Source organism: Carlito syrichta, unplaced genomic scaffold (genome assembly GCF_000164805.1).
Source record: "Carlito syrichta isolate Samal-C Ts95f unplaced genomic scaffold, Tarsius_syrichta-2.0.1 Scaffold303599, whole genome shotgun sequence".
Taxonomy (NCBI): Eukaryota; Metazoa; Chordata; class Mammalia; order Primates; family Tarsiidae; genus Carlito; species Carlito syrichta.
In genome coordinates, this window is record NW_007247695.1 from 319465 (window position 1) to 345676 (window position 26212).

The 26212-nt window shown below is 40.2% G+C and overlaps 1 protein-coding gene across 2 annotated transcripts in view; it reads right to left on the minus strand.

The window, feature by feature from the left end:
• Positions 1–25101, minus strand: part of GRIN2B (glutamate ionotropic receptor NMDA type subunit 2B) — a 253183-nt gene extending 228082 nt beyond the window's left edge. For both annotated transcript variants that reach the window (XM_021712674.1, XM_008058696.2), the window contains exon 1: positions 24507–25101. In XM_021712674.1, the coding sequence (XP_021568349.1) occupies positions 24507–25093 (587 nt within the window). In that variant the 5' untranslated portion in view covers positions 25094–25101. The remainder of the gene's footprint in view (positions 1–24506) is intronic.
• Between the last annotated feature and the right edge of the window lie 1111 nt (positions 25102–26212).

Genomic DNA, 26212 nt, shown 5'->3' on the forward strand with positions numbered 1-26212 from the left:
TCTTCTTCTGGGGAAATCAAAGAGCAAATCAGGCATGAGTCACCAGATTGTGTCATTTTGAATACAAGGAGGAAAGGAAGAATGAGAGGAAAGGAGAAGGAAGGGAGGGGTGGAGGAGGACCTGCAGGTGAGAGGCAAGAGGAAGAGTCAGGCAGTAGAATGGCAGGGCTGTATTTGATGAGTTCACACATTTTATTTTATGTAAGCATCACAATGCATTTGCAAGGTGTCCTCCTAGTCATACAGATGGGGGAGCCAAGGCTTATGCTCCCTATTTTAAACAACTGATTCTTCAGCTAAACAAGCAGCTAAGAGTTACAGACCGGGCCATTGCATAAGTAAGACACAGGACTGATCAAGAACATGGAAAACCCAGCAGGTCAGATACACAGATCTCTTTAGGCTTCTGCCTCCTTGATAACTTGGATTAATTTGTTTACACCATCTGATGGAGAAACGTCACAGAATGGGAATGCAGACAACCATAATATTTTTATTTGCCCTCTGCTTAGCAAATAATGGCAAACAGATGTGTATATATGGGGCAGTTTCCAGGGAAAAGGGCCCAAAGTTTTGTGAGAGGAAGTACCAACTTCACTGAACCCTACGTCTGACACTCCCAGGATGAGGAAGCCCAGAAACCAGGACAGGCAATGGGAATAGGCAGAAGAGCAAGCCTGCTGAGTTAACTACAGAATGAATTTAACAATGACACCCCCAGGAATTACACCAGACCAGACAGTCTTTAGTTACTCGGCTTTGTTTCTGGAAGGTCCAGAGCATTACATCACCTCCCTCTGCTTCCCTACTAAGATTTTTGCCCATAAAATTCCACCTATACCCATGAAATTGCTAATTTCTTATTATACTATAGCCCTTCTCAGGTTTCCTGCTGAAGTTGTCACATCTCTTTGCCATTTCAGCATTATTCTTTTAAGCCAGTTCCTTTGTAAATTTTACACTTTTTCTCCAATTCCAGTAATAATGAAGTTTCAAAGACTTATAAAACACCCTAGAGGTGAAGGGGCCAATTAAAAAAAAAAATTTTAAATAATGATATAGCATTCACTCAAGTTACATACCTATTTGCTTATTTTATTTAATTCTTAGAACAATCCTATAAGGTAGGTAAAGTTATTATCTCCATTTTTCAGATGAAAAAACTGAAATTACTAAATGGCAGGGATCAAGCATAAATAAGGCACATCTCCCACAGTACCTAGCACTAGCTAGGAACACAGCCCATACTCCATAAAGATGAGATGGATGGATGGACAGACAGAATTCCATTTGCTATTGCCAGCATTACTGACAATCTCCTATAAACTTGTGTGACTCTGGACAGAATGCCCAAATAACCTACCCAATTTAGAGTCACTTTCTTACCCATTAATTCCCTCTCTGGATTTTTCTTTGCACAAATAAATTCACTTATTTTCTATTCTTCATTAAATCATTCAAAAGACAAGCCTCCCTCCCTTAGCACTCAACAGTAAAACCCTCTACATGCACAAATATCTTTCACACAAATCACAGACATAATATAATGGTATTCTCATTCAGGCCATTGTGTCTCCAGCTGAGTAAGAGGTTAAGTCAGAGTCAAAGTCTAAGGCAGATTTTTTTTTCTTCTGTTTTTGTTCTTAGCACCAGCTATCCTGTACTTTAAATAAAGAAACCAAAACATTTTAATAATAAACTAATATTCTTCCCTTGATTAGGGTGGGAGGAGGCTAATGTTGACATGTCCTTGTGTGTCATGCTAACTATCACAATAGTTTTTTTCCCAAATAATTCACTGTTACTCCCCTCAGCCGCATCCAACTGCTCAGGTTATCTTTAGCCATGTTCAAACCTATTAGAGTCTTTCTTTTGTCCCTCCCATTTTTGTGTTACTCTGTCTGTCCTAGCTTTTATATGGTAAAGATTTCCAAGGCCAGCTAATTCTTGGGCTAGGAGTAACCTATTCATTGAGAGACAGTCTTGGAGCAAGATGGAAGGAAGAGCCATTAGGGAGGAAGATCCATTTGGGGAAGATGGATGGAGAGAATAGTGCCCAATGAATCACCCCTGAGGAAAAAGAAACTGAGAAGTGCAAGAGAATATCGTGGAAAGGATGATTTCCCACATCTCTTGCTCATTCAAGAACCTCCAGAAAAGAAATAGCTGAAGAGATGGAAATGGATTTGAGGAAAGTCATCCTCTATTCTGTGACAGGATTGATTTTGCTGCTGAAGAGAAATAACTACAAGAGGAGAGAGAGACAGAAAGAAACCAGGAGTAGGGTGGGCGAGACAAAGAGGAAGCCATATGGGGAGGGGGGTGGGAGGAGAAGGGCGAGGAGGAGAGAACATGGTATGCAGTGGGAACACTGTTGGAAACATAAGAACCGCCCCCAGAAACAAAATGCCAGCATCTCTGGGCAAAAATCTAAATTGTCAGCACATGCATCTTTGCTCTGAGAAATATACACCTTTTTTTTTCTTTCCTTCAGGATGATTCCCCATTCCAACATCAGTAAAACACTTCAAACTGAGAAACTCAGATATCTTTCCTCACATCATGTGGCATCCCTAGGTCCTTTCCTCAGTGTTCCTCATAAATGTGTGCTATTCCCCAAGCCGGGTTCCATGGCAGGGAAAATTCGGAAACAAGTAATTGCCTAGATTTCATACAGATTTATGTCTTACAAAACTACAATGAAAGAAATTCATCTGTCTTGGGGAAAAAAAGGGAAAAGAAAGACAAACTTTAATGACTACACTTTCTAAATAAATTTTCCATCCAATTCTCAGTTATTATTGTCAATATGAGCAGGGACAGTCCAATAAAATGAGTCAAACTAGATAATAATAACCAAAATGACTGTTGTTTCTTAGCACTGTCATTGTATCAGGCACTCTGCTAAGCACTTCTCATATTTCTCATATAGCCGGCACAAAAACTATACTTTAGTGTTACTTATGCTTTTACAGGTGAGGAAGCAAGCTCAGAAAGATTAGAAACTGCATGGTCACTCAGCTAACAAGTATAGGACCATGATGTTGAGAGACTCTTCTTCCTTCTAATCATGTGTAAAGGGCCTCAAATCTCAATTTTGACAAAAGTTAATGTTAAGCTCCTTCCTCACTAATTTTTTTCCATACCACTAATTTTTTTCCAATGGGAGAAATGGTTTGAATCCTTCTCTTCCCTTGATTTCTTCCCTATGCTATTTCAAAAATAATAAAATATTCAAATATTAGGCAACTGACCTGAATATTTTTAAAAAGTCAAATAACTAAACTCTGATTAGTGATAGTTAACTGCACAAAAGAGGAAATAAAAGATATGCATGGCCTACGAATGTTTGCCCTCTACCACATTTGACACTACTGACCCCTTTTCCTTTATTAACATAGTTGTTTATTTCAGTTTCAGTAACATGTGCCCCTACACAGCTGACTATAACAACCGTCTCTCCCTGTCTCCACCAGGCCTGAAACCTTTGCTGAATACAGTGCCTCCTCCTGCCTTCCCACTGTAGTAGATAGTCAAGGTTCAGTCCAAATCACACTTTTCTCTACATGCTCTTCTTCTGAAAGAAGGCATCTATTTTTCAACTGGGCCACTGGAAGTTGCATCAACTCCACACTGCTGAATTTCAAATCTGCTATTCCATGTTTCAGACTGTATAGGTGCAGACACGGCAAGACATCCTCACCAACATGTCCAGCTTTCAGCTAAGAATTTGATGCATCTTCTGTGAAAAACAGCTTCCTGCTTCAGCTTCTCAATTTCTATGGACTCAACACCATCCCTGCAATCTTAAAAATCTAAAAGCCTGGCCAGGTGCGATGACTCAAGCCTGTAATCCCAGAACTTTGGGAGGCTGAGGTGAGAGGATTGCCTGAGCCCACAGGTTCGAGAACAGACTTGGCAACTTGGCGAGATCTCATCTCTACAATAAATCAAAAAATTTGCCAGGCGTGATAGCACACGCCTGTAATTCCAGTTACTTGGAAGGCTGAAGCAGTAGAATCACTGGAGCCCAGCATGTTGACACTGGGGTGGCCATGAGCATGCTACTGCATTCCAGCCTGGGCAACCGAGTGAGACTCCAACTCAAAAAAAAAAAAAAAAAATCTAAAAGCCAGCATTGTATCTCCATATTTTCTCTATACACAACATTATTATCATTATTATTTTGTCACTTCCCATTTGGAGTATTTTAAAAGAGGCCTGATTTATCTCCCCACCTTGGTTCACTCTTCCCCCATTCTCTCTTATAGTAGTAACAAGATTAATCTTAAAATATCCATTTCATCATAACCATTTCATCAAGCCTTTCCTATGATTGCCTTCCAGAATAAAGTAAAATGACATTAATCTAGCCTTCAGAGTTCTCCATGACCTATTGGTTAATAGTGACACTCATTTAGCCCAAGCCATGGATTCAATAACTTAAAATCTTTCAAAAAGTGAAGATTTTAAGGCAGAAAAATACATTAATGGCATTTATTTCCATTTCTTTACAAAATCATGGCACATCATAGCTAAAAGTTGATGTAATCCAATTCTTTATTAATACATGCTCATTACTGCACTATTTTGGGGGGATGAGAAAACTGATATCTGGAGAAAATTAATGATTTGATCAAGGTTACACAATTGGATGTCAACTTTCATTATGATAGTTTTCCAACAATGGCATGTTTGCCTCAAAAGAACAACTCTGTCCCACTATAAACTCCACACTTATTTCCCATTGCTTGTCTACAGTTCCATTAAGGTAAAGTTGATTCCAATGTGACCTTCACATGAAAATTCAGTGCCAAGTGTCAAGTGCAAATCTCTGTTAATGCTATTATTTGCACTAGGAGAAATCTTGCCTTACCTCAAACCTCCATGCTCTACATCCTTCTAAGTTTATGTCAAGTGCCACTACCTCCAAAGATGTTTCACAGCTATAATTTCAGCCTACATAGACAATACCCCTCTACTATAGCATATAGCATTTGTGCACTTAATCATATTCTGTCTTTCGATTTTATTCAATATATGAAGGCTTTACTTCTTGAACCCAACTTCAGAAGTGAATTGGATTATATCTTTTATATTGTGCTATCCTTCCCACTGAGTACAGCTCTGTGCACGGAGCAGGTGCTGTACTGTTAGTTGAAAATATCTTTATATTTTTATGTCCTTTATAAAGGATCCAAGAATAGAACCTAAAACAAAGTCTTAAATAGATAATCCAAAGCCCTGAAGAAATCAGGTCCATAGATAATTCAAAGCTTAATCTCACAATTAGCTTAAGTTAATTAACTCATTCAACAAATATATAATGAGTGCCTGCTCTGAGCCAATTAAAGTACTAAGTATGAAAATGCAATGGTGAATGAAACTGACATATCTCTGCCAACAAGGAGCTAATAGTCTAGTCAGGGGAAAACATGCACATATAACATTTAACCAGCACTGTGGGGAAAACGGAAAAAGTGGACAAATTTGAGATCTACTTAGCTATAGAACCAGTAATATCAGAAAATGGATTAAAAATGAAGAGAGTGAGGGAGACAATTTCTAGCATGCCATTCCCCTGAGATGGAGAAAAGTAGTGGAGGACAAGGTTTGTAGAGGTAAACCATGAAAATCCAAATATGGGTACCCAGAACAAGTCCATTGTAGAATCCTGTCACATGAATGAAGTTGACCTAAAATGGTTTGAGGTTCATTTCCTGACCTTTACCCTGTTCATCTTCAGGAGGTATTTCTTAAAGAGTAAAAGATCTACCAAAAAGGCTTGAGAAGGGAAAGCAGAATCAAGGACCCAGACAGCCCAGCACTGGGTAACTAGACTGTGAATAACTGCAGGTTAGCATTCACCGAGGCAGGGAGAATATAAAATAAATCTTTTCAATCAAAGAAAATCAAATCTGGCCTATTTATTTTTCTTTATCAAGTGAATCAAAAGCTTGGCTAAATGAAAAACTAAAACTAACCTAAAAAAGGATTGCTCCTGGTGTTGTATATATCCATGCAAGATGCAGGCTTACACAGAGGCTTTTAATCTTCATTTCTCTTCTGATACGTCATCAGTTGCTTTATAATAGTGTGATATAAATGAGGCCAAGGTTCTGGATTCAAACCTATTCAATTCTCTTTGTTGATCATAGGATTGGAACGGAACATAGAAGCTAATCCTCCATATAATAAAAAATATTTTTAAAAACTTTAGAATCAGAAGGAACATAGAGCTCGCCTCTTCCAAATTCTTTTTTGCCAAGTAAGTATCTCTCCTAAGACATTATTATACAGATGAAAAAAAAAGTCTGAAAAGGTAAAAAGATAATACAGCTAATTAGTAACAAATTTGGGAATAGAACCATGCTCTCCTGCCTCTTTCCACTGTACCACCTGGTCTGGATGGTAAAAATGAGATGTGCCTAGAAAAGAGTCCCTTTTGGGAAGTAATTTGAGATCAGGTTGATGATATCTAGGAAAGATGACTACTACGCTAAGTTTCAATCTGCAAAAAGGAGCCCCCATAGGTGCTTAATCACATGAGTAAAATTATCTTAATGATACTTGAAAAATATAAATTTGATAGTGAGTAAAATAATTTTTGTGATATTAAAGATAGGAGAAACAGCAGCTTATTATAGAAATACAGACACAAGCTAATGAGGGTAGAGACTATAAAAGTGGTGAGAAAGAATGACTTAACTTAGGGACTATGCATAAGAATTATGGGAGAATGACTGGCTGCATATATAAAAGGAATGAAGGGCAGTGAGGAATCTCTTCCAAGTGTACGTCACTGACTATAAAGCCTAAGACCACAGGACACTCTGTGCACACAAAGCAAATGCTGAAAACTGGTTCAAAGCCTACATTTTTTTCTGCCAATGAATCCAAAAAGTCATTGTCACACATGAAGGATAGCATATTTAATCTTTAGAAGGAGTAATCAGGTTTTTACTCCAAAGCACCTCACTTTTCTTTATTGATTCATTCACATCTTCATTCACTAAAAAAAAGTCTGTGTCTACTGTGCAATGAATCCCAGGATGCTACTAAAATGAATGTAACATACCAAGCCTTAGAAATTCCCAGATATATTTTTAATTTGAAATATTTTCATATCCAAGTGCTATAACAGGGGTATGAACAAGAAGCTATGGGAGCACAAAAAAGAAGAATGACTAATTCTGTCTAGAATTTTCAGAGAAAGCTTTGTAGAGAAGACGATTGAGTTAGATCTTAAAGGACACCCATGTCCTTCCGGGGGATTAAAAGAGTATCAGAGAGATCAGCCTATGCAAATGCACGGACTGGTAAAAGATTGCCATATTTCGGGAATGATAAGTCATGTTTTTTGATTTTGCGAGATCACAAGCAGTGTATGTATGTCGGGGTAAGGCTTGGAGTTGGAAAAGAGGGCTGTTAAATAAGATAAGTCCAATTATGATAGTTAGACCCAGATATTCCAGAGTATTTTCTAACTTGCTAAGAAATGTGGACCACATCCAGTGAATAAAAGAAACCATGAGAGATTTGTGGGAAAATTAGATTTCTGCTCTAGATATCCAATTCTTCATTATTTGCAGCACACTGAAATCTTATTTGATCCAATAAAGCATGGGTTACAACTTCTTTCTCATCCCCAACTTGATTTGAGAAAGACTGCTTTAGCCACTTTGAGGTCTTCAATGACAGTGTCTCCATCTAAAAGAGTACAAATGTCAAGGCGATGGCTTTTTGATCATCCTATGCACCAGCTAGGCATCAGCTTTCTGGACGACGCTTGTTGGGGGCTTTATCATGCTTTTGGAATTAATATCTGATCAGACCCTGAGTCTTATTTCTCTGTAAAGGAAATATGAATATATTTGAGGAATTTTGAGCATACAACCCTGCAAGGAGACAACCACCTAACCCCTGAATTAAATGAATAAAAGCAGAGTTTTCATTTTATCATGGCATAATGCTGCTGTGTGAAGGCAGGCAGCGCTCCTGTCACGCTGTTGCTTCTCCTACAGCAGAATCTTAATTGTATCCAAATGGGCCAATGCAGTGCAGCCTGGACCAGTGGCTCTGGTACAGGGGCTCAGCACCTAGGCACTACAAATCATGCCCTAATCTTATTTATTTCCAAAATGTCTCCTTCTCCTCAGATATGTTCCATTCCTTTATGTCTTCTGTCAATTCCTTTTTTACAGACATATTTTCCTGCTGCTTATTAATAACCAGAATGACTGATTTGACAGCTGGTACTACCAAGTATGGAGAAGTAGGATCCTTTCCCAGGGCTTAGAAGAAATAGAAGACAAAGGATATTTTGTGATGTTGTTTTGTGTGTGTGTGGTGGCGGGGGGATGAACCTCATCTGAAGCATGTATCACTGCCAGGGCTGACAGACATAGCATGTGTGTCCTTTACATGGGACCCAGAAGATTTCCAAGGCTGAATCTAATGCTGTACTTGCTTTCTTTTCCCACTTCTCAATTTTACCTTTTTAATAGAAATAGAAAAAGAAATATTTCTTAGTTTTCTTATCACAGAGACACATGAACTATGATCTCCCATAGAAAAGGGGAAAAAAGAAATACTACATGACCACTCAACTTTTAGATGTACCCTCTTCTCCTCCAGGATAGCATATGGCATTTCTAGGTCACCCCTTTGATTCCACATGTAAGTATGGCAGCCAATGCGGTGAGGTGCTCTGGGCAGATTAGCTGGTGTGCTTCTCCTCCTCCCTGCTTGGTTCTTAAGACAACACCAAATAGCCAGGATGAAATGAGGTTGACATTACTTCAGGCAAGATGGAAACAATGATTGCAAGGGAAAGGAAACCCAGTAAAGTGCAAGGAACATTAATAATGGCCACAGGCTTTTGGCCACTAAAATTCACAAGTCCTGAATTGTTTGAGGATGCAGTGTAGTGGCTGCACCCTTTCAGCCATCCTTAACCTCAAATGCAGAACTCAATATTGCTTTGTGTGTTCCTGTCATGAAATTCAAAAAACCTCTATATCCTTACAAACAGTTAAACACACAACCTACTTACTGCAGCAGTCACTGGTCATATGAAAAATAAGGACCTGACTGCCTATGTAAGATATTTTTAGTTAAACCTCAAGAAGTCCAGCTCAGTATTAGAACATGCCATATAATAAATGCTTTGTTGAGCCCAAAAGAGGGATGCGCATTCTGTCACCATTAACAAGTGCTTCTTAATTGTTATCAGTTCTCTTTTGACGTTATACTTATGAGAAAGAGACTCCAGAATACTCAAATAATAGCATAGATGTGAATTCTGAAGTCTGAAGAACAACAAGCATTCTTGATGCATTTCTTCTTGCTCATTCCACAAAACACAAATATGATGGCCTTAAGGACATGATACAAAATGATCTCTGTTTGGCCAGGCATCTTTTTGATAAATGTTTGAGAGACGGCTGCACAAGTGGAAGACAGAGGTTGAAACCAGTGATTAAAATGACCTAATAACCACCTGTGTAGTAAGTGTGCCTGGAAGTTCTGCCATGGTTCTTTTCTACAGTAACAAAGAGCTTTAGCAATAATAATGCAGCATGTCTTTCTCTTCTTCTTATTTCTTTGGAAAAACATAAAATTTCCTATGTCTTTAATCAGATGGATGGCATTACCCTGAAAAATTGTCTTTCTTTAATACAGTTCCAAAGCTATACCTTGGCCTTGCTTGTCCACAGCAGATGTTGCCAAGATCGGGCCCAGTCAGAACCACAAAAAAAGTCCACATATTATGAATCCACCTACAAACCCCTGCCAGAGCGTAACTCAACTGGTCCTCCTACAGGAGGATCCGCCCAGCCTCCAGGGGAAAAACTGTAAGATAAAGACAGCCCCCCCATTTCTTTTCTTAACTTCCCCTCACCCTGTGTCTTTCTCATCCTAAACACTCTTTTTCCTTTTATTCTGCAGCACTTCAGACAGCAATTCTATTAAACATAATAACAGTGTGGTAATACAAAGAATATCATTTTCTAGTGCTAATAACTTTCATTTTAAGACCACTTGTGCACTCCAAAATTTAGCAAAGCATCAATTTCTCATCATGGCCAGCAGACACATCCAATTTGAAACTTTAAAGTTCTGTTTCTTTTGGGTCTATAATCTATGGACAGGGGAGTTGAAATGCCATTTAAAGTCAAATTTGTTTTGAGGCTCATGTTACCAGTTTTGCTGATGGAAACTCATCTCTTCGCACAAAATAGACTCATGGGACATCAGCAATAGGAGCAGAAACCCAATTAGGAAACCATGGACACCTGCAAGAGGATTACCACTGATGAAATGTTCACATCCTGTACCCTTTCCAGATTGTGAATTTCATAGCACTAACTGAGGTGGAGAGAATCAAATGAAGGAATTCTTTCATGAGCACCAAGTTCAAATTTCTGTGAATACTATCATTACCTTTGACCCTATTTTGGTTATTGGGGCCAAGAAAATGACAGTAAAGTTGAGAAAAATGATTCAAAACCCCTGGCTGTCCTTAAGAATCAACCTGTGCACTTTTACTAAACATCAGTTCCCAGGTTCTTACCCCTTTCCAGTTCAACTAGATTAGAAATTTTGCTGGGTGAGGTCTTGGGATCTGCATATAATTCCTGAAATTCTAACATGTAGTCAAGACCGAGAAGCCCTGGCACAAAGGACTCAAACCACAGAGAACTGAAAACATGGGAAGATAGCACCAGGTGAAACTGGCACATCAACACTTCCCCGAGGCTGTCGAATCAGTATCAGGTGATAAATTTCAGAAGACTTGTACCTGAAAAAAGAAAAATGTTAATGTCTGATGATCCTAACAAACCTATTTTATTGGATTACTTCATTGGCCATCACTACCACTACCACTCAGCATCCCTGTCACTGCTCTCTTCTCCAGATGTTTGGAAGATGCAAGTCTCTTCTGGCCAGTCAGGTAATGAACACCTGGGCTGTTCCCCAGAGATCTGGGCACACAGTAGGCACCAACCAGTGTGATACTTTTGGCTGATGATTAAGACAGATTTTGCAAAAGGCTTTTCACGTGGAGAATGGTTCGGAATGCACTAGTGTTCAACTTGGCAAAGGTGGTTAATTCTGGAACTGGGCTGAATGTTCAGGGAAAGAAGCACTTCCCTAAGGATTGAGTCGCTAGAGGCCGCTCTGAGCCAGATTCTCGCAGAATCGTGTTCTGAAATGAAATTACATCAAAGGGAAAGGAAGGCTGCTGAGTAGCACAGGGAGTCATGGCAACACCATGGTTCCTATTTTTAAACTTGTTGGTGAGTGAGCACACAAATTGAGGGTGTATGCAATGGCAGAGAGGGGATTCTGATATATTTCAAAGGAATACTCTTTCAAGAAGTTTAAGATTGCAGATGGCCAATAATCTGTGATGATGAGGTCAAAGAATTAAACTAGAATCAGCTATATTGGAATGGTTGTGTTCTCCTCCTTAACTCCACTATCTTGGTCTCTATCAGAAGGGATCCTTCATGGCCTTGTGTCAGAGGTACAGGAAATTCTTTTTTTGTTGTTGTTCAATTGTTGCTGGTTTTAGCCAACATATGTCCCATAAGCTCATTCTGTTAGCCTCTTAGGTCATTCACTTTGCGTTTCAAGAAAACAAGTCCAAATGGCAAATTTAAAGAATTCTTCTGTGGACGCTCCATTCAATCAAATGGATGCTGTGTATGATGTGTTATCTCAATATCTAACACAGGGTCAGTGCAGAATATAGAATCCAAATGCCTATGTTGAACGTCACTCAGTGAACTGAGTAAATGTAATTTTGTGAGGCCATAAAAGGGGCCCCCATATGCCCCATTTCTTTCATTCCCATTTAGCATTTTTTTTTTTTTACTTTTCTCCAATCTCTGGCTGAGTATACGCCTTAAACAAACCCAAACTTATCTGACCTGTCAAAAGTGAACAGTGGCCCTGTAGGACATTTGTGAATCACGGCAGAGGTCAAGGTCTTATTTTGTTTTATTACATGTCCCTGACAGTATTTTCTTTTCTTTTTTTTTTTTTTTTTTTTGAGTTGGAGTCTCACTCTGTCGCCCAGACTGGAGTGCTGTGGCAGCTCCCGGCCACCGCAGCCTCGACCTGCTGGGTTCCGTCGATCCTTCCCCCTCAGCCTTCCAAGTAGCCGGAATTACAGGCCTGCGCTACCACGCCCGGCTGATTTTTTTTTTAATTTATTGTAGAGATGAGGTCTCGCTGCCCAGGCGGGTCTCGAACCCGCGGGCTCAGGCAATCCACTTACCTCAGCCTCCCAAAGGCGTGGGATTACAGGCTGAGCCACCGAGCCCGGCTCTTGACAGTATTTTCAATGTGCCTGTAACCTCCCTGAGTATTGTCAGGTTTTAGAACACCAAGTCTGCACCTACTTGAGTTCCAAGGATTTTCAGGTAGGAAAAACTACAAGTTGTTTGGTAAAGGACTTTGGAATATGCATGAATAGGATAAGAAAAAAATAATCACTGAAAAGGAAGGTATCGGCAAGGTCGGAGTTAGGCCAGTAAATAGAGACGGACACACTTCAGGATGGAGAGTGAAATGAATAGATTTGATGTGGGACATCCTGACCACGTGTGTACTGGATGCTGCTCTGAGGAGGATTCTGGATGTATCATGGTCTAGTTTTTAGGGCAAGAATCCAGCAGAGAATCCAAGAAAAGAAGCCCTTTATTATAAAAACCACTCTGTCCTGCACGTTAATGATATGTTCATATACATCAGAGTCATGCCTAATTGACTCAGCCTCTTTAGCAAAGGAGACAGACCGTCCTCAGAAGGCTGGACAGCATGGGACAAACTGCACCTGGAATTCATAAAAATTTGGGTTTTGAAATTAGGCAAGTGACTTAATCTCACTGGATCTCAGATTCTTTATTTGAAAAATGAAGGTAAGAACATTCCTGTGCAGTACTTTTAAGATTAAATGACACTGTATAAAGCACTTGGCACATAGTATTCACTCAACAATCTTTTTAAAGTAAATTTTCTAAATGGTTGAAGCTTAGTATAGCTTTTTCTTGATTATAGGAAGCATCTTAATTGAAAATTTCACAGAGGTATTATAGAGCTCTCTGACTTTTTAAACCAAGGATAATCAGTATAATTTAAACTCTTATTGATAACTTAGCAATCACTATGCTATTTTGCTATGCAGGGATCCTTTGGGGAGGGGTATATGCCTTTTGGGGAGTATATGACAGTTTTTCCCAAAGTGTCTTAGACAACTGGGCTTTTCAAAGTCTTCTGTTGAGTTTTTCTAATATCTTCCACACTTTTCCATTCTGTCTGTTATTCATTAATGCTCTCATCCTGCCTACTCATGTCTGTGAATTCTAACCTGGTGTTATCTAGGAAATCAGATAAGCAAGTAGCTCAAAGACTACTAGCTGTCTATCAAAGATATAGCCCTTTCTCTAGTTTAAAAAACTTTGATTTTTAGCTGGGCATATTGCTGTCCAAGTTAAAAACTAAAAAAAATTTCCTAGTTTTCCTTGCTGCTAGTTGTGGCCCTTAACTGATTCCCAAGCAGTGGACTATAAGCAAAGTGTGGGACTTCCGGGTAATTTTCTTAAAAGAGAAAGGACTTGCCTTTTTCCTTTCTAACTTCAACTTCGTGCTTGAAACTGGAGTTCGAATGGCTGTCTTCAGGCAGGGGATGAAGCCCAGAGTGAACAAAAAGAGTAGAAAGCTAGCAGGAATCCGGGTCTTGACGACCAAAAAGATATCAAACCAACTCTAGAAAGACTGACCACCTAAATAAGCTTATGTTTCTTGTTTAAAATGGGTTACTAGGACTCTACACCATAGCTAATTTAACCTTACTTGGGAGTATGTAAAATTTGGGAAAATGAGACCATGTGAGACCATACTCATTCTAGGGTGAAAATCTCATGTCAGGGATTTTAGCTCCAGATCCTTTTCTGCATTCCTCATGAGTGTTGGTTATGTACTAGATACATCAAGTTGTTGAATATGTGCCCTCTCCTTTGGGCAAAAGAGCTAAGTTTCCATGTGAAAACGTGATGGGAGTGAGGACAGTGACCCTGCATTACCTGTGGAATCACTCACCATTTTAAGTCATAGTCTCTTTAACACACACACACACACACACACATACACACACACACACACAATCACAAATCTTTTTCTCTTCATAGTCAGTAATGAGAGAAACTTGACACATTATTAAAATCTGTATAATAATGAGCTATAATATAACAACATTCTATTGTGCTGTTCCTGGCAGATTTCTGTTCAAGCAGGAAAAAACAAAAGTGGGTGGGAGTGTCTGAAAATGCCACTGGGAAAATGAAAGGGAGGCAAGTGTGTGCGATTTCTCCATTGATGTCCACAGTCAATCCACGCAGTGAATAAAAGAAGCCCTCACAGGTTTGTTGTAATGATCTAGTGAGATAATATACATAAAGATTATCTGTATGAAAATGCTCACCTCTATTATCATCATTATTAGCCACAATAATGAACAACTTAAAGGTTTTGATCATCAGGTTTTCTGTCCAACACTAAATGTATTTCAACACATATTTCCATCTGGATACCATCTATATCTCTTTTGGGAATTGTTAAAGTGAATATGATATTGTCAGGGGGTGGCTTCCATGCTATTTCGGTTGCTTTGTTAGGGATCAACTTTTCTTTAGACGCATCAAAAAATTATAGAACCACTTGACTACTAAGTATACCCCCTTTGCCTAAACAGTAAACGTGCTAGTGTTATTTAGCAACCATCCTTACAACCATCAAAACTTTAAAAAATAGAATCAGATTGGAAGGAAACACCTTTTTGATATTCATCAGGACTAATTCCAGGCAAGCTATTTTTTAAGAACTCCTCCCAACTTCTATTTCATACTCAACCCTTCTTATGTAATTCCCTAAACAGTCTCAGGGGCTGGATGAATTAGGGAAATGTAACATGTAAATGTGTTTTATCCAGTTATCTTAATAATGCTCAACTTCACGTGAGATATGTAAATATCCATACATAAGTAGACGCTGTGGGGATGTATGATATGAGTACACACAAATGCATGTATACTTGCAAGAATCCCACAGATGGTCATTTATGAACATAGAAAGCTGAGGACAAGAAAGGCTTTAAATGAAAGCTGGCTAAAGGCAAAAGATCAATGAGCAAAACACCCTACAGAAAAGGAGATGGAAAAGAATAAAGGAAGAAGGAGAGCACGGTGTAGAGCAGCAGTGAATGAGGAAGGAGAAGCCTGAGCCGCAAGAGAGAGTGTAGGCTGCTGCTGCTGGAAGCTGGACAAGAGGGAACAGATTTCAGCAGCAGGGAGTTCTAATCTGTCAGCAGCAGTTCCTTCATGTGTGACCAGCCGGCCTAGCTTGGGGACCGGTGCCAGTCCGGGCAAGCTAACCCCACCAAGCCCTCCTGGAAGAGGATGCGTCACTAAAAAAATTCTGAAAGCTGAGGGAAGGTTCTCTTCCTAACTCCTGCCCCATGCCTTTCTTGGCATCTCCTGAGCCCTATCTGCAGCACTGCTTCAAATCCCTCAGCAACCATCCTGAAAGCCCCGCTTTGGCAACATCAGGTCCTGGAGAATTGTTTTTCAGGACACAACCACCTATGCATCCCTGACAGCACTAGTCATCAGAGAGGAAACAAGGAGAAAGACTCAAACCATCATCTATTCAAAATATGCAAGATTGTATGTAGATGCAAAAGCCACACTGCCATCTCTGCTCTCAGGAAGCTCATGTGAGGTAAGCTGACCTTGGCCAGCTGTGGTTCAGCCCTCACACAGGCTTTCCAGCCCCTGTCTGTAACCAGAAATGACAGCACTCCAGCTTTCTGGCAACTCGCCCCATCCTTACCCCCGCCCAGCCAGCCTTTATCCTCTGGTGGGAAGAGAGAGCAGATGGAGAAATGACTCCCACTCGATTCCTAAATAATACCAGTTTCAATTCCCATTAACTGTGAATTTGCACCCTTGTCTGGGTAAGAACTGAAGGAGCAATAGTCGTGGGGACGTTGCCATAGCCGGGCAAAGGTTAACAGCGAAGTCCTGGCTGCCGGTCGGCCCTTCTAAGGATGCAGTTGAGCAGTTAAGGGTTAGTGTGTTCCAGTGTAAGGCTCTGTTCCTGTCATTAGGATACCTGGGTTTTGTGCCTGCCTGGCCCCTACCAGAGGAGTGAACACTCTGAGCTTGTGTCCTCACGTTTACAAAATCCATTCTACCATCTATTCATGAAAAAGTCATGCACTGAAAGACTTGGAATAGATGAACCCTAAAGACTCTTGTGGTTCTAACACTCTGGTTCTAAGGGAAGCTGAGCTTCCTTTAAGTTTTCTTAATGTGCTGCACAGTGAGGGACTGAAATCCAGGTCCTCGAGGCAGATCCAGGCCAGACCCTGGTCACAGCCTGAGCTGGGGGTCCCTGGGCCTTGGGTTCCTTAAAAACATATAAAATAAGAATAATGATTCCTGTCTTCTCACTCATTCCTTTTCATCCAATAAATATTTATTAAATGCCTACTTATTGAGCACAGTGCTGGAAATAAAAAGTTAAAAAAAACCTTGCTCTCATGGGACTTGAATGCAGATGGGAAAGAGAAAGGCAACAAAATATTTTAAAATTTAATATATACAGCATGTCAGACAAGTGCCACGGAATAAAATAAAAAAGGAGAAAGGGACAGAGAGTGCTTAGGAGGGAGGGGAATACAAGTCAACCTTTTAAGCAGGGTGATCAGGGAATGTCTTGAGGATGTTTGCATCAAGATTTTTGCAAGGACCAGATTAAGTAACGGCACAAAGCTGGGCATGCAGTAGGTACTCAGAAAGGCAACTACCGTTGGAGTTAATAACTTTCACAGCCTGCCTGACAACTGGGGCTGATTTAAATATATACCTATGACCCTCTTTTTTAACCCGTGCCGTTGTCACCAGCCCACGTCCTTTCTGAGGCAGATCTGTTTTCAGAATGAGGTTTGTCTGCTTTCTCCACCAAGAGCCATTCCCCTTCTCTTGTTCTGCTTCTTTCCTCTTTGAGACCATCTTCTTACTTCCCACTGACAATGCTCCACCTATATCCTCTTTCCCAGCAGGGATGTCTTTCTCCACCCCCACCTCCCAATTGTCCTCAGTGAAATGTCACTCTTTCCCTACTCACTCTCCCTCTTGGTCCCCTGCCCTCTCTTCCAAATCATAACTAGTTTCTTAAAGGAAGAGGAAGGAAAAGGGGAAGACAAAAGAGGAAGGAAAAAGTAGAGGAGTAGAAACAAAGAAGAGAAGTAAGAAGCAAAAAAATTCACATATGTCACAGGTAATTTTAAATTTTACTGGTCAGCCACAGAATTAAATGGTGATTAAAGAGAATTGTGTAGGGGTCTCGGCGCTAAATATTTAAGAATGCCTTTCGTAAGTTTGAGTTTAAAAGAAAGGGGCAAAGATCACTTACTGAAATGACTATCTATGTATCTTATATGAGTAGTGGGCAAGACTAGAGGAAAACAAAAGTTTGAATAATCCTCACATTCAGTGATTGTTTCATAAACAGCTAAAGCCTGCTCTGTTGTGTTTGAATTACAATAAGCATGGCTGCATGTTTTAAGATAGTTATTAGGTTCTTCAGTCATTTTCCCCAATTTATATGTTCTTCTACACCACTGAGCAGATAAAGCCTCTCTCTCTGTCTATATACAAGTGTGTCTCAATTTACTAAATATTTTATATGAAAATGTAGCTTTCAGCCAGGTTCGGTGACTCAGCCTGTAATCCCAGCACTTTGGGAGGCTGAGGTGAGTGGATTGCCAAGCCCACAGGTTCGAGACCCGCCTGGGCAACTTGGCGAGACTTCATCTCTACAATAAGTCAAAAATTAGCTGGGTGTGGTAGCTCGCTCCTGTAGTTCCAGCTACTTGGAAGACTGATATGGAAGGATCGCTGGAGCCCAGCAGGTCGAGGCTGCAGTGGCTGGAAGCAGCCACTGCACTCCAGTCTGGGTGACAGAGTGAGACTCCAACTCAAAAAAAAAAAGTAGCTTTCCTTAGATTCCGGTGCATTTCTGTAACAAGATAAAGAGTCACTATGCTAGCTATCTCACTTATAACTATGAATTCATGTGACTTTTTGACTGGTTTGCATGTAAATTAAATTAAATGAACCTATAATACATATTTCCTTTATCATAAATCTGCCCATATTTGGCACTCAATGAACATTTAATAACAACTAAGGAATGGTAATGACCAAACAGCCCTTGCCCATAATATCTAAAAATTAATTGACTCAATTCCTCATTTATTTCTTAACCTCTCAGCACTTTCCAGGCCAAGAGAGTCAAGTGGGCATCCCACGGGAACAATCCAGCTCACACAACGGTTCCAAAAATGGGGAATCTGCCTCAAGGTTGTAGGAAGACCACGTTCATCACAGCTTTTTCATTAAGAACCTCACAAAGCACCTTTCTTCACATCAATTATTCAAAGCTACTATTCCCCACCTTTCAAAGGCTGGGCCAGGGGGATCCAGCCCTTCTGAGATGGCAATTTTCACTGGGAAGGAAGAATCTGGGGGAGGAGGAAACAAATGTTGAGTAGAAAAACTGAGGACACTGGGAGAAAAATAATTAGGCAAGATTCATAAGAGGTTTGCTATATTAAGATCTATCTTTCTTAAATAGCATCTGCTCTTTCTACAAGTTCCAAAAGTAGCTCTGCATGAAGAGAAGAAGCACTGAGTTCTCGGGACAGAAAGAGAGTGCAGAGGTACGTGCGTGGCAAGTGTACCATCACGTGAGTGACAGAAACAGATCATCAAAGTGACAGACATCACATGGAGAAGAAAAATGACCACTAGCTGCTCCTTGGTGAAGCGATCAATGAAAAGTATAGATATGTGCCTACTAACAGCTAACAATTCCTCATTAGCTTAGGGGGATAAAAATGGGTTTGGATAATGGACCTAATCACTTTCTAAACATTTTCAGATCATCCGGAACCAAATGTTTTCAGACTTTTCTCGGTAACTAAGAAAATCGTTCCCTTAGAAAATATATGGCATAAGAAATTCTCCAGCTCTTTCAATTGAATAAAGTTCCCAGTTGGAATAAAACTCTCTCAGCATGTCTTGGGCTATAGTTTAGAGCATTGTACTATATTTACTAATAAGGCAAAAATAAATGTTACTAAGTTCCCATAGAAAATTAATTTTTACTAGTGTACAAAGTAGGGTTGTCAGATTTAGCAAATAAGAATACAAGAGCTCTATGAAATTCGAATTTCAGGTAAATAATAAATATCATTTTGGTATAATTATGCCCCATGCAATATGGACCTACACTAAAAAAATTATTCATCATTTATCTGAAATTCAAATTAACTATTATTTCTCTTGCGTTCCTGGTAAGCTCTCTTCTCTAGACAACCCAGGCCTATTGAAATAATCACCAATTCTGTAAGTCAAGCTTCAAGGAGTTAAGAAGTCATCAGTGAGGAATTTGGATTAACACCTGATAAATAATGTTCATTTGATAGTGAACTGAAATAGTGCATTTGAAGGACCATCTCTGAGAAGCCTTATGTCATTAAAAAACAAAATTTTCCTTTGGTAACTAGCAAGTGAATCACTTCAAATATGCTTCTCTCTTTGGGATTCAGGGACATCCTATAACCTCTCTTCGTTCCCTAAATCTAGACTTATAAACTCCCCCCACATGGAAATGAGGTAGAGAAGATAGTACAGATTAGGCATAGAAAGATGAATTTTTTGTAGGCAGATGTTAGAAAGCATTCAGATATTTCATCTGCAGGCTGAATGGCCCTGCAGGCTGGAATGTAAATTCAGTGTGGACTCAAATGCACCCCATCCCCTCACCTCACCAAAGAAAAACTCCATCAAGTTGGTACCTGACCTGGGAATCAAAAGATCACAAAAATGATAATAAGACCACCCCTCCACCCATCAGAGGCAAAGAGATGTCAGTCTCTTCTGGATGGCTACCTGGGCTCCACACTCCTTAGCATATTGATAATTGTGAAGGTATATCAGGCCTATTGTAAAAAGCAAAAAGTGCAATTTCTCTAGCTCATGCCCGCTCTGGCATGTCTCTCTGTCTTTCCCCTTTTTTTCTCTAATAAATTTTGCTTTAAAATTTTACTGGCTACTTTAAAATTTGTCTTAGGGCTGAGCCAAAGAATCCATGAGTTTTGCGCTGCTCCCCACCCAGCATAATCTTTTCTTTTTCTATTTTTTTTTTTTTTTGTTAAGTTTTAAAGCAAAGTTTATTAGAGAAAGAAGAGAGGAACGATAGAGAGACATGTCAAGGCTGACATGGGTAAGAGAAGCCTGACTCTGTCTGCACTAAATTCACATTCCACCCTGCAGGGCCATTCAGCCTGCTGACAGGGTTTCTGGAAACTTTCTAAAACCTACCTACAAGAAATGTATCTATCTATACCTAACCTGTACTAGCTAGCCTGCCTCAGAAAGAAAGTTACAATCTGGGCAGGTATACATGAGAGCTTCACTCCCTCTACAATGCTTCTCAGGGAAGAACGAGGCCAGTTAATACTACTGAGTTTTCAGTTTCTTAATGAAGTTACTTTCCTAACTCTACCTCCCCGATGTTAACCTGGGGTCTCATTGCTCCCAGAAGTCTCCCAAGAACCCTTCCTCCCTGACACTTGCTGAGAAGTGAGCAGCAGGCCAAAGAAAAAGTCATCTTCATAAAAAAAAAAAAAACAGCCATTTGCAGCAATTTTATCTGCAAAGATTTCCTGCTGTGGCTAAATGGTGTGGCTGCTTGGTTTGTTATTTAAAAGAGTGACCCTAGTGAGACCAGAGGTCTGAAGGAGGGGAGAGGAGAGAAGAGTCTGATTTCAGACCAGGATAAACAGGAGGAGCTTGTCGGAATATGCCTAATTGAATTTCACTACTGGGTTTTTTGTTTTTGTTTTTGTTTTTAGAAAGTAGGATTTATTGAGAGGACAGAAAAACAAAGCTCCCACAGTGGGAGGGGGCCTGATGGGGTTGCCCTCCACTACTGTTTCTGAGAGTGCCTGGTGGTAACACCTCAGACTCTCAGGACTAACTCTTTACAATCCCCATCAGTTGACCCCAATCCTTTCTGAATCTTGACAGAAAAAAACACATTAAAATATTCTCAAGGAAGGCAGGGACCAGAGTCAAGAACCTGAAGCTGCTGTATACATTTGGGAGGAGAAAAAGAAAAGGACAATGAAGATGAGTGAAGGATGCAGGTATATGGTCAGGAGAGACATCCAAGAGAATATATCCAGTGGGCAAGTAAACATAGACCCCAAGACCCGTCAGGGAATGGGAGGAGGAGAGAGAGTTCACAGAGGAAGTCTCTTAGTGGAGAAGTAGGTAGGTAGGTCTGAAGTACACTTGGGGAGTCAAGTGAAGCTGGACTCTCAATCTCTCTGCTCTACCTTGATGTCTGAGGAATTAATGAAGAATCTGCACCGTGCAATCCTTGATCCCTTTAGGACTGCTACACTTGAGAAGATGGAAGTGAGCCTATGTGGCCATCTTGAAAATAACCTCTTAAGGAAGGAGATTGGAGGATTTAGGAGAGGTATCTTCCTGTGTGGCCACAGGAGAGTGTCTCAGGCTTCAGAGAGATGTCAACAAAGATTAAAACCAATCGTGGTCTCAGAGACACATGGTTAGAAAGCAGGCTTCAGAGATAGCATTTACATTGTAATGTAACATAAGCCAAGCCGGAAATAATATCTGCAGAATCACTGTTTACCCAGAGGATGTTTTAAGTTAAAAGCAGGTATTCCTGAACCATATAACTTGAAGTTAATATTTGCTTGGTTTCTTTGTGTTGTTGGACAGATATGTTAGTCTCAATATTCCTTCATTGTTAGTTTTGGTTTTAATTAGCAAACATTTGGGAAAATAATCTGGATAAGATTTAAATTTAACACAAAAAACAGTGAAAGAAAAAAACCAAATCTACAGGACTGAGTCAACAATACATTTTTCAAGGGAATCTTGATCATCTTGTAGGAGAAGCAGAATAGAAAAGCTTCTCCGAAGGAGGTGTATGTAGAGTCTTCAAGAGTGACAACCATTCACATCCCTGTGCCACACGCTGTGCAGGGAATGGGGACAGAGAAATGAGTGCAATGGGAAGTTCACTATGCTCTCAGAGCTCATAGGAAAGGAAGATAATTCAGCATGTCATTACCACAGTCTGAAGAGTGACTATCGGAAAAGCACAAGATGTAGTGAAGGCATGTAATGCAGTGATGTTAGTCTGAGACTCGGGAAAGACTTCCCAGCGGAAGTGATGCCAAGACTGAAACCTGAGGATTGGAGAGCACAAAGCAGGTCATGGAGCATCAGCAGGTGTGCTTGGAGGGAGGAGTAGGCTGAAGAGTTTGTTCAAGGCAGGGAGAGGAAAGCGCTGGATATGAGAGAGAACATGGTGTCTTCGAAGAAGTAAAGTTCAGTGTTGCAGGAAGGTAATGTAAAAGGCAGAGAACAGCACAAGACAATTTTGGTAAGTCAGGCGGGACCCATGCTGTGGAAGACATTATAAACTATATTTAAAAAATTGGACCTTATTATAGGAACAACGAAGAGCCACTGAAAGGTATTCAACAGGAGAGTGATGAAGTCACATTTCACTTTGGATCACTCCGGCAGCAATGTAGATGGAAAATACGCAGCACTAGGAGAACCAGCATCAAGTAAGAGGCGCTGCAGTAGTGCAGGTAAGAAGAGATGGCCTAGGACACAGTTGGAGAAATGAAAACAGACATATTAGGAGGACTAAAATCCAGGAAAAACAGTGGGATTGACTAGGAGGGGTCAGGGACATGGAATCAAGGATATCCTGGACATTTTTAACTTAGGCAACTTGGTAAAAGAATGTATCTTTTACAGATACATTCCAGTGCAGACTTGGCTAGAAGGTAGGAGGGTACTGGGAGGGAAGACAGCAGTTCAGCTTTGCATTCCGTGAGTTCTAAGGGTTGTGGCATCCAAAGGAACGTATCTAGTCACAGTTAAAAATACAAACCTGGGGCCCATGGGAAAGGTTCTGGCCAGAGGTGTCAAGTTGGAGAATATACAGACACTCACTGTATCCTGTGCAATGGGTGAGAAGAATATCTAGGACAGAGCCTGAGAGGCACCTATATTCAAGGAATGCATAAAGAAACAGTAGTGTGCTAAGGGGCCCAAGATGAACTACCAGAGAAGCAGAAGGAAAATCAAGACAATCTACCAAACAAGGAGTCATAGCTAGAGATGATGGAAAGAGCAGAGAGTTGAAGGTGGGAGAATGTTAGGACTGGATCACAAATACAGCTATCTTAAAGCTGGTTTGAATTTCAACCCTAGGAGCTTAGTCTACAGACTGCAGTCCAACTCCCTTCCAGAAGTTACCCACTCAACCTCCACTAAATGTATTTTAACATTCCCAAAGTACACTTTCTAATATTTTAATTCTTAAGCTGAATCATGGGTACTTGAATATGCATTAAGATTTTCTGAATACTTTTCTGGATGTTCAATATAATTCAAAATGAATTTAAAATGGGTATCCAAAACACTGCCGAGTGAAATAAGTCAGGTTATGGAACAGCAAATATAGATATATTTCCATATATGTAGAACTGTAGATTTATATCTGTATAGGTATGCATGTATAGAGAGGTCTAGAAGGATGTTCACTAATTACTTCCATAATGATTATCTCTGGTTACATAGAATCTTCTACCCCACATAGTTATTTAATACCTCTAGGAGAATGGACTGCAGCCATGGCTGGGTTACACAAGGTGAGGTCTTGCTAAACAAACAGACTAAGAGCAACCATAAAAGCTGCCGCTGTGGCAGCATCCTCACTCTTAAAGGCAGAAAGAAGCAGAGGAGATAAAAAGCTTATTTCTTTAAGGGAAGAATGCCCTTCGTATGCCTACAGATCCATAACCCATTCTTCATTCTCTCTGTAACATAGCAATATTCCAAAGGTAAGTTGGCTGGTTTCCCCCTTATTTCTACGTCTACTGCCTCTTTCCTAGTGATCAAGTAATACTTAGGGATCAGTGAGGCTTGGGCTCAACTCCAAACTGACCACCCACTTGCAGCATGATTTTGGACAATTTATACCTACAAGTCCATTCCCTTGTATTGTAAAATGGGAACAATTTTTAAAACCAAACAGAGTTGATTTGAGAATCAAAGCAAGTCAAACATGCAAAACACTGAGAGTAACATTTAGCACATAGTAAGTGTTCAATAAGTGAGAGTTGTTTTGTATTTCTTAGAACGAGAACACAACACATCAAGGTTGGGATCCAAAACACTCCCCCCATCATGACCAACCACCATCCCCACCGCCAACCTGCTCCCATCTTGAACTGCTTTTCCCACTGTTTTTGAACCTTCAGCCCCAGTCTTCAAACCACTCCCCTGAGCTCCACCATCCACACTCACCTATTTAGCATATTGGACTGGTAGATTCTCTTCTCATGGGTGTTGTAACAACTGCTTTTGGGCTCAGGGATGAAGCTGTGCTCGGATAGCATGTCGGAAGCAGCAGTGGTGATTATGGCAATTCCATCTCTCACTCTGGCAGGGAGGCCATAGTCCCACTCATCGTATGACACAGAGATAAGCCCAGTAGGGAACTCTGAGGGCACTGTGTCAGTATCCCCTGCCACCAGACTGGGCACAATCCATGTGTAGCCATAGCCGGTCAGCCCTACTGAGTTAGCCACTTCAAAGATGTAGGTGGCTTCTTCCTTAGTACAGTAAAGAAGAATGATGGGGCTTTGGAGTTTCTTGAGCTGATTCTGGATCTTGGAATCTCCATCATCCAGGGACATGTCCAGCAGGAGGACTTCCTCCAGTTCCCAGCCCACGAAGCTATTCTCGATGGTGCTGCGGATCTTGTTCACAAAGTCCTGGTAGCCAGGAAAATAGGTAGTCACAATAGAAAAGATGTACCAGTCATATTCTTCCATGATGTTGAGCATTACAGAAGCTTGCTGTTCAATTGATGGGCCAAACTGGAAGAACATGGAGGAGTCATCCTAGAATAGTAAAAGTGTAAAAAAAAAAAAAAAAGAGAGAGAGAGAAAAAATCAAATCAAAGATGGTAATGGAGATTTTGAACCAATTGGGCACCAAGGTTTGTGTTTGCTATTTACTTTATCATATGTGCCCTTTAAATTTTCAATAACATAGTTTTAAATATTTGAATCATAGACATTTGTTATACTTTTCTTCCTAAAGTTATCTCCTAGACTTTACAGAAAATCAACATAGGTCTATACTCTTCTTGTCTGAAATACTAGGGGCCACTGCTAGAGCCCAGGCTAGCTTACCATAATTGATGATGCAAAACATAGGAAGAGTCACACAATATGAAATAAAGACTCAAAACAGCCTCATTTCAGTTCAGGTCAGGTTTTGCTGTCAAAGGAGTTGTACAAACACATACATACATGCTCACACAGGCATATAAACATACACAGATACTTTCTGTTTCTTGTGGCTTTTGAGTTTCTTGATTGTGGAAGTGTATTAGTCAGTTACAGAGCGAATAATCCAAAATGTCACCAATTTATATTTAAACCTATCTAAGGAGGCAGTGTAGACTCATTGGCCCAGAAGCTAGATGGTGCTCAGGTACAGATATCAGGGAGAAGCACTTGGAGTACAAGATTGAATCCATTTATATTATGTAAACATATAACTGGTATTTATTTCTTTGACTTTTTTTTAAGAGATGGGGCCTCGCTATGTTGCCTAGGTTGGTCTTGAAATCCTGGGTTCAAGTGATCCTCCCACTTTGGTCTTCCAAAGTGCTGAGATTACAGTGTGAGCCACATAATATTAAATTAATAGCACATTTAGTTTGCTCTCTAACTGCTGTTCTGATAATAATCAAGTTTGAGTAAGGTCCAAACAGTATACCTAAGCTACAAGTTAAAATTACTGTTATTCAAGCTCCTATATGATTAGGCTTTATTTTAGAGCAGCATTTAGAAGAGTATTCTTTCTCTGCCTACACAACACCACAGATCTCGTTCTGACTTGTGTATCACACACACCCCTCTGTCAATTCTGAGCACATTCTGATGTTTCCTTCCTTTCCAGGGAGAAACCATTTTAAATTTCTCCCATTTTAAGCTGTG